The sequence below is a fragment of the Nestor notabilis genome, unplaced genomic scaffold, assembly GCF_000696875.1.
Source record: "Nestor notabilis isolate BGI_N333 unplaced genomic scaffold, ASM69687v1 scaffold20228, whole genome shotgun sequence".
NCBI classification, from domain to species: domain Eukaryota; kingdom Metazoa; phylum Chordata; class Aves; order Psittaciformes; family Psittacidae; genus Nestor; species Nestor notabilis.
The window spans coordinates 16,521-31,461 of record NW_009939029.1 but is presented as its reverse complement, the minus strand read 5'-3'; the positions used below and the strand labels follow the sequence as shown (position 1 = coordinate 31,461).

At 35.1% G+C, this 14,941-nt stretch overlaps 1 protein-coding gene across 1 annotated transcript; it reads right to left on the bottom strand.

The window, feature by feature from the left end:
- Positions 1–1,919: 1,919 nt before the first annotated feature.
- LOC104409714 (ubiquitin carboxyl-terminal hydrolase 15-like) lies at positions 1,920–14,600 on the bottom strand (the record flags this gene model as incomplete). The annotated part of the gene is made up of 5 exons (XM_010019669.1): positions 1,920–1,981; positions 4,481–4,626; positions 7,560–7,686; positions 11,164–11,294; positions 14,473–14,600. Coding segments are annotated over 5 exons (594 nt in total), but the record flags the coding sequence as incomplete, so codon positions are not given.
- Positions 14,601–14,941: the final 341 nt, after the last annotated feature.

The window sequence follows — 14,941 nt, the reverse complement described above, 5'->3', positions numbered from 1 at the left end:
AGCAGGAGATTGGACTAGACAATCCCCAGAGGTGCCTTCCAACCTCAACTATAACGGAATTCTGTGAAAAGCTTAGCTGATCCTGCCTCTTTCAAGCATTATAAATCTTTCCTCCTTTCCAACATTCTGTATTTTGACCTTTCTAAATACAGCATTTTATTCCCTGGCCCCAGAATTTATGTTTGCAATTTCTATTCTTCTAAAACAAGCACTACAAAAAAGTAGTCTCAGCAGTATCTGGTGTGAGACGAGTGTGTGACCAATGACAGGACTATAGGAGGGTATGTGGATGTACACTGTGATGACAAACTAATCCACTTCACACAGAAGACTCAAAAGCAAGAGTTTAATATTTCTACCCCTTTAAATATTTGTTAGATTTTTTCATAAAGTTTTAAACAGATGTAAAAACCTGTCACCAGTACTGCATGTTGATAGTTTCCTATTTGAATCCACTGAATTTTGCAAATCTGCCACTACAATGCATTTGAATGTCAAATTTCAGTCAGTCTTTCTGATAGCTGCCAAACCTCAAAAACATACGCCAGCTTCACAGTAAAACTATACATCCTCATTTTCTGCTTTACTTACAGCCCCCTCTGACACTAGCATTTCCAATTACCATTTTACTTGTCCCTAGATCAGAAGTATTCCAGGAGACATTCTTTAATTTATTTACTACTCCTGATTGCCTACCATTCCAAGAGGAATGGAAATTTGGCAGAATAAAAGCAGTACCATCACCAAGAATATTTTCCTACCAAAACTTCCAAAAAAATCCATGACATTGAATTATCTAAATTCTTTTAACCTTCAAAATCTACATCTAAAATTTGACTCCAAGTTTACATTTCTGCTACATGCTTTTTGACATCAGAGATTAAACTACAAGTGTTTTGCATCGCATTCTTTCTCAGACTTCATTAAGTAACTTAATAGAAGCCAGTGTTTCTAATAAAAGTGATTGAGATAAAACACCAAAGATAAAGAATCTCTGTCCTTCAAATAGCAAGCAGTAATACTGCAAAAATGCTTTAAAAGAACAATGAACCTCAATTACATAAATGCAGAATATCAAAAGGAATAGAAAGAACTTAAAAGAACCTTTTATGAAAAATATGCTAAAGAACTAGCAAAGAGAAAAAACACACAGTTAACTATTTGCACTGAGATCATGTTAGTTTACTAGTAACTAGTTCCAACTATGATTGATTGAAAACCAATAGAACATAATATAGATTCTGAAAACAACATTAAAAAAGCTTATGAGAAATCGCACTCGAGTCTTTCTACCCGCTTGCCATACTAAGGTGTTATTGATAGTGGCAGCAAGCAGAACAGAAAAGAAAAAAAACACATTGTACCCTGTTAACTGGTGATAGCCCGACAAAGAACAAAAGTAACATGCTGGTAATGTACACTGCAATCTAAATAATGTTTATATGTAAATATTGTGCTCCGACAATAAAAGGACAAACTATCCATGAAAACATTTACATAGAAGAAAAATACTGAATATATATACCTGTATTAAAGATACTATGCTTTGAAACAGAAATATAAATAAGTTTTAGAGTTTTCTACTATGAATTTTTATACTATTTTTAAGCAGAATAATGTATATCACTGGCTGAAATCAACAAAATTAAGCAATGTACATGCAGGAGGTCATCATTATCATGTCATATTTTACAGTATGTACCATTTACAAATACACTACTCAGCATGTTTTCAGCTAAAACATCTGAAGGCCAATCTTAAAAATGCCACTTTTAAAAATAGGGGTTTTGGTGTGGGGTTTTTTTTGTTGTTTGGTTTTGGGTTTTGTTTTTGGTTGGGATTTTTTTTTTTTAGCAAAATAACACGTGAAAATAGTCAAGCTATAGTGAGTAACTATATGACTTAAATTCTCAACTTACTTAGGAGTTGAAGGACCTCTTGGCCATGATCCATCCTCATTCTTCTGTTCTATCACCAGTACCTACCACAAAAAGTATAATAAGAAAACTGAAATATCAATAGATTGCTTTCTGTTCCTATCTTTTTAATGGATTTCCTGACATGTGATTGAGACAGAAAAGACTGATGTTTAAGTTACTATTCCCCAAAGTTCAAGAATATTCAATTACACTGCACCTTCCTCTTGCTGCATTCACTTTTTTCTCCCCACATCTTAATTCTTGCAACTTCAAGCAAGCCACTTAACACTTCCATGCCTCTAGAATCTATGGATATAATGTCAAGACCTTACCTCTAAAGGAGGTCAGAAGATAACCTGCAATGTCTAAGCAGCATCTATGAATATATAGAAATCCCATGTTCATACAACACCCCTGTTAAGGAAGGGATATTCCCAAAGGAATTCTGCATCGCACACAACACAGATTAGTAGAAAAAAAACAAAGCACCAGAAAACCAAATGAAACTGCTTTCTGCCTTGATAGCCTTAAAGTCATACCTGTCTGGTTACTCCAGTATTTTTTGCAGAAATATTCATCTAATATTAATTTTCCAGTAAGACAGTTGGCTAATGAAATTAACTTCAGTTAAGTTGTTACTGGTACAAAAGGGAGTACAGAACACGCAGTCCTAAACACAGGCATCAACTGCCATTTGAAGCGCCTTTGGGTATTTGAGATATCTGCCCTATGCTGGCAGATATGACACAGGACCTACAAAAAGCACATGCCTTTCTGGATTGACAGCTGGCATAGCCAGATCATTTGAAATGGCAAGTAAACTCAGTATTTAAATGGAATCTAACTCTTAATTTCCAATGCAACTAATTCTGCATAACTATACACTGATGTTTCAACTGTCATGCTGTGCTTGTAATGTGTCTACACAGTGACATACATTCATATAGGTACTTATGCCCAAAACCTTATATATAAGTCATGCTGCCACTTGAAAATGTAATCACATTTTCAGTCTGAATACACTAAGACGTGACACTGAAAATTAGCTTTCTCTCTGCAAAAGACTGGTCTGCTGTCTTTGGTCATGAATGCTGTAAGACACATCCTACCATAGTTCCCTCCACTGGCTCTCAGAAACTACTAAATAAAAGGAAGATTTAGACTTAAAAAGTTCAGTGGAACCCCAAAAGGCTCACTTCAGAAACCAACCGATAAATTTAAAACATAGAATTATTCAACTGCATACATAGTTTAGAATTATACAGTAAAAAAAATAATTATTAGGTTAGATGGACTTTAGTAGTCAAAATAATTTACTAGATTAGGAGGCTCAGCAAGAAAAATAAAACTTGTGTGCCAGCGAGTGCAACTGACCAAACACACCCTGCCTATCACAACATTTAGCATTTTCAGAAATCACTGTTAAACTTGGTTTTGAACAATATTTGTTTTTCTGAAAGTACAGATGTCACCTAGAGATCTTTCTATGGCTATATTAGACCATGCTTGCTTCAAGGTTAATGTTTCACTGGGATAGGGGCAATTTGCAAGTCACATCTTTGACGCAAATGGGAGATACGAGCTCTTCCAGCAGCATGTCTGCATTGTTAAAATCACCTGTGTGAGGGTTTAAGTGGATGCAGCATGAAGCTAAAGGGCACAATAGCTCAAGCTGTTATTTTGGTGCACTGCTTACTTACCATTCAGGCCATAAAAGAAAACAGAAGCACAGCATAAATACGGCTGTAAGTAGGTTAGAGTCAAGTATTTCAACGCAAAAGGAAATACTTTAATACAATCTTGACTATAATTACTACTAACAGATTTCATGTATTCATATTTGTAGCATGACGGCATGAACTACAGATGTTGAAAAAATATCCAACTCTATTTGAAGACTAAAGAATCAATGTAATAATCTGAAAAGTTATTCTAACGATGCAATTGTTCAGTCACTTCATGTTTATATTTCTGTAGCTTTAACATCCAGTGGTTGTTCTTTACATTTATCAGAAAAGGTAGAAAAAGTATCTTGTAAGAAATTCTCCCAAAAGGGATTTTAAAGTGATGATACAGTCCCATGCAAAAGTAGATTTTCAGGTTTTTTTATTTCGATAGTTCTACCTGGAAATTTTTCACTGTTTCTTAAATTCTGAAATCTGGGCAGTGGAATTTGAGTAGAAGACATTATTCTTCTAAGAGTACCTAAAAAGTTCTTGAAATTTTGGGTTTCATTACAGGACCATATTCCAGATCTTAGGAATAATTTATTTTTTTTTTTAGTTTCAGGTTTTGCCAAATACCAAGTCAGAAACATTACATTCATGTACTTTTAATTCACTGGGAGAGTTAAACTCATCTTTAATCCTGAAAAAACACTCAAAACTTACTTTTATTTTGGTGAATCTGTTTAGAAAGTCCTCTATCCCTAACCAATCTAATAGGAGGCAATTTTCATTTAAAAAGAAGGAAAATTACATTAGGTATGGTTACACTTTCATGAGCAAAACCCAAACATATTAAAAGGAAAAAAAAATAAAAGAAAAAGTATTACACTGTACCTGTCCCTGGTATAAACCAGCATCCTGTATGGTACTGTCTGGTTTATTCAAAGGTTCAAAAGTGTTACTCATGTATTTGTTCCACAATCTGGTCTCTTTTTCGCTTGGAATATTGAAGATTTTTCTTATCTCTTTTTCAATTGTATCTGTATTGAAAGGGAGAGCACAAGTTTAGCACTTCACTACGCAAAGAGCATAAAGCAGAATAAAAATAAAGCATCAGAATCATCTACTCTTTTCTTATATTACAAATAAAACATTAATGAAAATGAAAAAATAGCCATGCAACTACACCATGTTGTAGTTCAAGCAAGAAGTTGCTAGTTCCCTTGCCTTTAAAATGGAAACAGCCAGAGGACTATTTTATTCCCTCCTGTATCTTGTAGCAAAGCAGACCAAATAACAATAAGCTGACAATATGATAATAACAGGTACAGGAGGCACCTAGGTACCCATCTACTAAATTCTCAGAGTGTGGTAACACAGGAGTGTGGGTGGGTAGGGAACAGTTCCTCTCCCTAAATTGAACCATTCTTGGTTTTCACTCTTCTACTACCCATATCCTAGTGCAATTAGCACCAACCAAAATCTACATGTGCAAAGTTTAATCTACATGCTCACAGAAATGAAAGACGATTTTGTAAAACTGAAGTGCATAAATTTACATTAAAAGGATGATGAAAGATTTTATACCCCTGAAAGATTTAACATAAGAAGGTCTACCAGACTGTACACTACTTGACAGAAAAAAGTGTTACATAATTTTAAGGTAGTATAACTATTGTCTACAATTGAAATGTAAGTAGTTCATAATCAACTCCACTCTCCTTATGCAAAAATACAGTTTACTATAGAGTTCTTTAATTTGATCTAACATGCACAGTGCTATACCATAGCAATCTTAGGTTTGGTGGTTGTTTTTTTTTTTTTAACTGGTACACTCACAAAACCCCATGGCAGCCAAGTCACATAACAGCTAACACAAAAACCAAAAGAGGAGTCAAGAAATATACTGTTTATTCCTGATGACCACTAAAACCACAATTTAGAAAGTGAGCACTGTAAGCTCTTTGAGAGATATTCCCCTGAAATCTGAGGATAAAACACCACTGTGTCAGCTCCTCTAACATTCCCTTTGCTCCCTTTTACTTAAGAATTATTTCCTCCTCCACTATGTTAAACATGAAAAGTCACAATGAGACCTGAAGCTTGAAAAGTACTTTATAAAAATGCAGCCATTGGTTTCTGAAATGCGTGACAACTGGCCAATATAAGATTTGTAGATACTGTAGGCAACCGTATACAATTTCCTTCTATACTAGCTAGCATGCATTTTATTATGAAACCAAGAGTTAGACTGGATCATGTTTCTCTAACAGAGATAGCACGTAGGCAAGGTAGGTGCTATCAACAGGGCAACAGGCTGTTACTTGATTTATTGACTTTAAAAAAAAAAAACCCAAAATCATGTACTGTCTGAATCAATTCTGAACCAGTGATTTCAAATAACTGTATTTGAATGTAAGAATGAAGCCAGTCAGCAACAATCTTCTAAAAAGAAAATAAAATACAGATTTAGCAATGATTTTCACTATAAGTATATACAAAAGAATTTTTCATTCTCTTATTAATATCATAATTAATTATTTGAGCATTGCATCCCCTATTCTTTGCAAATGCTAAGTTAACATCTATTATGTTAATCTTTAACATATTCCAGCTTCACTAACAGAACTGTTATGAGACACGACACATCAATCCTAACAGATGAGTACACATTATGTCCAGGAGTCTGGGAAGAGCATGTTCCACTTGACTATTATGGTACTTTTGAGACTGTGAAACTGAAGTTCTTTTACATACCTCCATCAATGTAACCAATGCACACTCTGCAATTCTTCCCCCCCAGAACCACTGCTGGTGCGCTAGCTTATGATCTAAAGTTAAAGTGTCTGTTCCAGTATAAATGAAAACACTATATTTAAACAGGCATGGTCTGAGGCATATTGCGTACAGGGTTCTCCTCTAGTAGTGTTATTCACATCCCATGTATGTGATGAATAGTACTAGGATGATGTCTAAACGAGATGGGAAGAACTGCCCTTTAAAAATGCCTCTCACTCCATCAGCTATACAGCCACAATTTGAGATAGTTCAAATTGAGAGTTAAAGGTTATGGATCCCATATAAGATAGATCCTATATTGTTAAAAATCAGATGGCTCCTCCAAAAAAAGCCAGCTGCATGAACATAAACAAAGAGCGTAAACAAAGAACGTAAACAGAGTAATGGCTAGGCATAAAGTGCCAAGGACATAAAGTACGGTTCTAACTGCACAAATACAGTTGATTGAAATACTCTTCTCTTGGATACACATGCACAAATACACCAAAAGTTGAGCTCATATCATCAGTAATATCTTTCCATATGTTCTGACTGTTACTTTCAGAGACAAATGTTACCAAAATATGGTTTCAAACAATGACTCAAAAAGCAGCCACAATAACTACAAATAAAGGTAAGTTAAAGGTTTAATACAGGACTCTGTTACTGTAAAAGATTGTGCCTGGCCTACCACTGCACAGCCCAAAGAATACTGCCTTTGTAGGTCACTGTTCGCCATTAATTTATAAATTCAATTAATTCTTGTGTTTTGTATTATACCTTTCTCCTATTATATGACCAAAGAGGTTTGGCTAATGAAAGACATGAATAGAAACACATAAAAGAAAACAATTGTGCTTCTTACACACTAAAAGACAAGAAAAACTACTGTGGAAGCCAGTAAAATAAATAAATATCACACTTTACCTCTTGGAAAACACAAACTTCTACCATTAACACAGATGCCTAGATAAAACTGCACAACTATGTATTTTTAAAAAAAATTGCATTAAAAATCCTAAATATTCCAAACTATTTCACTTTAAATTTTAACCCAAACAAAGCTAGTCCCATGCTTTTTAACGGTTACAATACCTGTCTACCATTTCACCTAGAGACTTATTTATTCAGAACTTGCTACCAAGTATTATTTAAACAAGTAACAATCACATATTTTAAAAAAAAGTTCGCATACCTATTGTATCAGCTTTACTAAATCTTCGTGTGACAACATTGTTCATATTTCCATTTTCACAAAGCTTTAATTCTGTTAGATATACTTCTACTTTGCAGTGCTTTACAAACATACCCTGTTCAACGACCTGAAAAACAGATTGGGATCAGGTATCAGTTCAAATGTGTTTTTATATACACACTTCAAAATACTTTTGAGAACTCTTCAAGAAATTGAAGCTCTGGGAATGTAAGAAACTTAATAAATTTCAAAAATTAGAACTAAAATTATCCCATAACTTTTTAGAAATGCAGCAAACTAAAAAGTACTTTTTTTCCATGATTACGTTGTCTTACCTGTGTATAACACCTCCACCATGACTGTCAATGTTTTAAGAACAGTGGAAAACATAACTTACCCAAAAGATAAGATACTCAAAAAATAAAAAACACCAAAATTTATTTTTATTTCAAAATATATTCATTGTATGCCACTTCCTCAAGACATGAAGAACTAGTTTTCACAGTTAAAGAATACATATAAAAACAAGAATACATGCTAATAAAATCTGGATATCACATTTTTAAATAAAACCTACAAATACTCCACTTATATTATGCTAACACATTAATTTGAAATTTCACCTACTCATTACAGGTTTTTATTTCATGTTCATTTCTGTAACACATTAAAAAATAATTAAGTATAAAGGATTTTTTTTTCTTTATATAAAAGTAAAGCGTAGAAAAATATTCAGGGTCACCTCTTAAATGTTTTTCCCTTTGATCTTCCAAAGTGTAACTGCAGTACTTAGTCATGTAGACTGTTCCAAAAATAACCATTGCCCTGATATGTGATACATCTGACAAATATGGTAATAATAAAAAAAAAAAAAGCCACCAGCTAATTGCTGGGAGAGATCTGCTGTACAAATATAACTTGTATTCATGTGTCACAGGAAAAAGAAATATATCAGTGAATGATTTCATTGCTACTCAGTAGTTTGCCTTAGCTTTAATTACTGTCAAGCATGATACTTAAATAAAAATGCATCTGCATTTAAGCAGCTTAGTAGAGTTTTCACCTTCTACAGTAACAACAAAATAGCTGCTGTCAACAAAACTGAGTGCTATGGCTAAGGAATTTCTGAGGATAAAACTGATGCTCTAGTGGTAGTATTGCCACATTCTATTTCATGAAGTTGTAATGTCATTTGACATGGGTCAAGTAAAACAATAAATCCATTTAAAATTTGGATCCACATTTCAAAAAAAGTTGATGTAACAAAAGGAATGAAAGAAAAGTGTCATCCCACCTCTACGAAAAAAACACTAAAGCAGACAGGAGAAAGATTCATGAACAAATGACGAAAGTATCAGAAAGAAAAATTCTGAACTGGAATATGCATCTCTCAGACCTACTGTTCATACTGAAGTAGTATGAAACTACTTCATTGTTTCATAGCAGAAAACAATGAAGCCATGCCAGTTTACACAGCCACTCATTACACTCCCTGTATTTTTCCAGTTCATTCCTTCCACATAGAAGGCAAGTTACTGTAATTTCCCTTCTCTCTCCCTATATTTCACCCCCAAAGTGAAAAAATGACAGAACTTTTACTTTACCGTGATGATGGAAGAGCATTCAGTTTGCTGAAATCCATCTTTAGAAAAAACAGTAACAAGTTGTTAACAGATACATCTTTAAAGAAGAAGAGCCATTTTAAAGGATTTCGGCTCTTAAAGAACTAAAGAAAAAGAGACATTTCAGGGATGTCTCTTAAAAAAATAATTATTGTGTTAAGAAGAATGTTAAAACAAACCCCCAACAAACTACCTCTATTGCTGACCAAATGAATCTTAAAGACAGCAAATTTCTTCTATAGCTAAACCTGGCATTTGTTTGAAGAGAATGGACTTCAAGAGGCCAGCATGCACCTAGCTAGACCATAATCATGCCGTAGAAGAAAAGGCTACATTACACCAGAAGTCATATCAAACTAAATTCTAATCATAATATTACTTCAGCAGTTCTTCAGGAATTAAAACAAACAAACAAAGAAACAAACAAACAGAATCACCCCAATGGTAAATTTAGAAGTGGCAAACATAACAAAATGTATTTTAAAACTAAAATAATTCACTACAGTGAGGATGTAACTGTAGTCCCTAGACTGAAAATCTTAAGAAATAATACTATCATAGAATCATAGAAGCATAGAATCATAGGATAGTTAGGGTGAGAAAGCCCCTAAAGATCATCTAGTTCCACCCCCCCTGCCATGAGCAGGGACACCACACACTAAACTATGTCGCCCAAGGCTCTATCCAGCCTGGCCTTGAACACTGCCAGGGACGGAGCATTCACAGCTTCCTTGGGCAACCCATTCCAGTGCCTCACCACCCTCACTGTAAAGAACTTCTTCCTTATAGCTAACTCGAACTTCCCCTGTTCAAGTTTAAAGCCATCACCCCTTGTCCTACCACTAGAGTCCCTAATGAAGAGTCCCTCCCCAGCATCCTTGTAGGCCCCCTTCAGATATTGGAAGGCTGCTATGAGGTCTCCACACAGCCTTCTCTTCTCCAGGCTGAACAGCCCCAACTTTCTCAGCCTGTCTTCATACAGGAGGTGCTCCAGTCCTCTTATCATCCTCGTGGGCTCCTCTGAACTTGCTCCAGCAGCAACATGTCCTTTTTATGTTGAGGACACCTGAACTGGACACAATACTCCAAGTGAGGCCTCACAAGAGCAGAGGGGCAGGATCACCTCCTTTGACCTGCTGGTCATGCTTCTTTTGATACAGCCCAGGATACTGTTGGTTTCTGGGCTGCAAGCGCACACTGAAGCCGGCTCATGTCACCAACCAACACCCCAAGTCCTTCTCCACAGGGCTACTTTGAATCTCTTCTCTGTCCAGCCTGTAGCTGTGCCTGGGGTTGTGCTGACCCAGGCGTAGGACCTTGCACTTGTCTTATCAAAAATACTGTATGATCTACTTGTCTATCAAAAATATTGTACGATCAATAAACTAGTAAAATGTCATATCACCTTAATAAGAAGGATGGTATGTCCTGAAGCAAACAAAAATTAACTTAAAAATGTTAATTTTTAAGTATCTCATACTGATAGAGGACCACAGTATCCACCATACCATGGATTACTACTTGTGTTGAAGTAAGCTTTTTGCTTAAAAAAAAAATTCCCTTAGCAAGCTGTTGAACACGTAAGACTGTGCTTATCAGAAAAGGAATTACCAATTACTCTGCCAGAGTTAACATCATTAGAGCTAGGCTCTTCATTAATATAGTCAATACAGTTTTATGGTTTTATACCTAACTACAAAATCATTTGCACTAATTGACTTACAAGCTTCTAATGCAAGTTCTTCTTGAAATATTAAGAGGATTTACTTCCAGAAGAAGAAAAAAAAAAAGTTATATCCTTTTCATCCTTGTTTCTCAACACTAACAAAAATTAAATATATACAAGCAACTAAAGCAGGAGTTGTCTATATGATTATCATAGGCCAGGACTTACAATTTTCTAATAAATTCATGCGCAACTCCTCCATATTTACAGGACTTAATCTGAATCATGTTCAACCCAGTAGGTTATTTAAGGGTACCTTGCGTGCTATTGGCTCTTGACCTTCCATCAGCGTGTACCAGCTAACTAGCCTATTCCAGCCTTCAGTTGGCAAAAGGATGTAGTCCAGCTCATCAATGAGATGTTCCTTGAGAGACTGAGAATCACCATCTAAAAGAGAAAGATATTTTCACTTGAATACTGTAATTCTGTTATTTGAGTTTTTAATATAACATAGCAAAAAAAAAAAAATATTTTCTGAGTCAGTTATGTTATCGGTATTATGGTATTCAAAGCAAAACTTTCCTGAAACTATTTAGGCAAACTACCCATTTCCTGCATAGCACACCTATTATAAGGTAGTATTCCTACACTCAGGAACCCAAGTGACAACTCCATATCCTCATGCTAAGTGCCTAACTTGTCATCACACACCATCACAGACTCAGAGAAACCAATCCATTTCTCCACCCACTTCGCACATAATCCCACATCACCATGGAAACTTCCATTTCATGCTACAGTTGCACCCTTCACTGAAAATGCAGAAATGGGTAGTTACAGTAGATCAAAGACAAAGTTTGAAGTCATTCACTCCATGTCAGGCTGGGAAAATAACATGGTACAGCCCTCCTACTTAAAGGATCCCACGTGCTCTGGAAACACAGTCCTTATAAAATTCTTCACAGGGACGGCAAGATGTAGCAATTGAAAGAAGTACATCTTGGCAACCTCTTTATTAAGTAGCATGCTTTTAGTTTCTGTTCACTCCTTATTACAGCAGTAAAATAGCAACTACCTTATACGTGTAAAATGTAATTCCAGATCTGAGCCACTCTGAGCCTCAGACAATTAGGGCTGCTGTCTTTCCATTTGGAAGTACCCAGCAACAGGCCAGCAAGCACCCATTATAACTGGAAGCAAAGGGTGGGGAAAAGTTCACAAACACATCTTCAGGCATCTCTTTAAAGGTTCATACTGTATTTCTGTACTGAGCTGACATTGCTACAGTTCATAGAGAGAAGATCTAATCTGGATTCCATTTGATCTTTCTAAAACGCCAACATTTCTCCTAGTGTAATTTTTTTCGGAACTTTATTCCATTAAAGAAGTCCCCCGACTCAGTCTCTCATATTCAACACTGTTGAACAATCAGCTATTCTAACTACTTCCTTGTGCTTGCTTTGCTAATCTAAAGTTGACTATATACCTCTTCTTTTGAAGGTGGCATGTCTGTATTCTACTATATTTAACAACTTTTTTTACATACGTTGAGGTTAACTAAAAGTCTCTACCTGTTACTTTTCACTGCTCTCAATTCATCTAAACATTCTGGAAATAAGGCAGCAGCCTTTAGGTAATACAGGCACAACATACTAATACAGTTTCCTGGAATCAGTATTTCTTGGATTTAACAATAGTTTTCCTTATCTCTCTCTATTACACTGCAGAATATCTGAGAAAGCATGCCAATTTTATTCTTTAAATCAGAAGCAGATTTTCAGGCTTAACACTGAAGGAGAGCAGTATGAGAGCAACTAGTGCATACTACATGTCAAAGACAAGATTAAAACCCAAGTATTTTCAGGTTCAATTTATGTTACATAGGCAACAGTATAGAGGACTACTGCTTTGCAGTTGAAGGAGACAGCTACTATTTGCTGAACACATATGACCTTAATTTTAAAACTGCCTTCACACAGGAATAGATGTCAGACAGTAGCTGGATGCACTGTATCACTGCCAATGCAGATCCATCATTTTAAAACCATGAATGAGCCAAAAGTAAAGTTCATAAACCCTGACCTTGTCTTTGTTTTGAAAGGGATATTAACAAGCAGTGTCAAAATGATAGCACACAGGTTTTCAGCAGCTTTTAGCAAAATGTCTAAAATTACTTTAGACTTAACCCTAATGTATTAGGCTCCATATCCACAGTAACTTCAAACATAATCTGAATATGTATATAGCTCAAGATATAAATAATAGAGATCAACTAACACAGTGCTTTACACTTCTAGAAATCACTTTTTTTTTTTTTTTTTTTTTTTAACATGGGTAGACACAACAAAGAATAAGCTGATGCTGCCTCAGTGAGGATAAAAAGTTTCTTAATACATCTGATTGCAACTGAAAAGGCTTACCTGAACATGCCTGCCCCACTGCAAGGTTTACTGCAAAAATGTACAAAATATCTAGATCCTCACATTTCAGAAAACAAAACACATCACTCACCTGGAGCAAAAAGATCTTTAAGTTTGTGGATAGAAGAGAACATGCACACAACAATACAGCACCTTCTTTAAGGCACTGATACTAGTCACTGTCAGACATGCATACTCACTCTGACAACTAGTGCAACATGGTATGATACGTCCTATGAAAGAGGTAATTATCTTTAACATTTAGCTTGTAAAATAGTGAGATATTAATTACAGTTGAGAAGTTTTGAATGAAGAAAGTCAGAGTTCATCATAAACCCCACGAAGCTATAAAAATTTATATTACTATGTGCAAACAAATTATGTGGTACTATTATCTTACCTGTAACTGCAAAGAAGGAAACCAATTATCTGCTAGATTTTGTATCTACTGGATTTTGCAGACTAAATATTAATAGCTCCATAGTATTTCAATATTGGACATTAAATATACAATTTGACCTAAAGATTAAAATATCTGGGAAAGTATTCTGAGACCTCTGCCTACAGATCTGCCTACAGTGCAGCAAAAGCCAGTCTGACCTGAGTAATCATATCAGGGACAGAGTTTAACCATACTTAGAAGACCATAAAATTAGAAAATTGTCCTCTATCATTTCATACCACTTTATAGTATCACTGAACTGCATACTACTACTTCTTCAAATGTTCCAGAATCAAAGTAAGGACTTGGAGCTCATTTACAAAAAGAAATTTTAGAATTCAACTTAAAAATGTTATTTTAAATCAACCAATCTATTTAAGATAAAAAGAAAAAAAAGGCAAAAAAAAACAAAACAAAAAATCACCAACCCAAACAACCCAAAACCATGCTTACTGAACTCGGGCTAGCTACTTAACTAAATTTCAACTCCCAACATATCCCAAAACATCATTATAAGCCAGTACTTTGTACATTATTAAATATTGTTACCATTGCAAAGAAGTTCCAATAATTTCATTTATGAAATTGTGATTTGTTAGGGAAATCTATTCCAGTTCCCTTGTCATGGTCTCAAACAAACAAGAAGTTTCACTTTTATAAATACCGAGACTCCTTTACACTGTCAAATACAAATGATGAATAATCTGTGACAAATTTCCATGGAATGTTAGTATTGGTTTATTACACAATTGGAAGTAGTTACCTTTGAGAAGTCCAGAATTATCAATAGGACCAGGGTACACATTCTGATCTCCCATCTGGTATTTGTCCCAGCTGTCAAAGCCAACATATTTTTTCCACTGTTTGAACCAGCGACTATCCACTAGATACCTTAAATAGAAGAAGACACATGAGTTAGCTACTGGCATGCTACCATTTCCTACAGTACCAATTAATTCATGTAAACACACCTATATTCATCAGCTTTGCAAAATGGCAGATGTTTTTCTGTCTGATCTGCTAACCATTATAAGCATCTCCTACCAACATGGACTTTAACTGTGGGCAATTAATGATCCCCCAATCACAGTAGGCAAGTACAGTTTTGCAAGACTGCCAATACAGCATATCAGAATTTGAAAAACGTTACGTTCAAAAAACCATTTCCCTTTTTAGCATGAAATAATACCAGTTTTAATTCCTATTCTCAATTTGTGAATTCAGGAGATTCA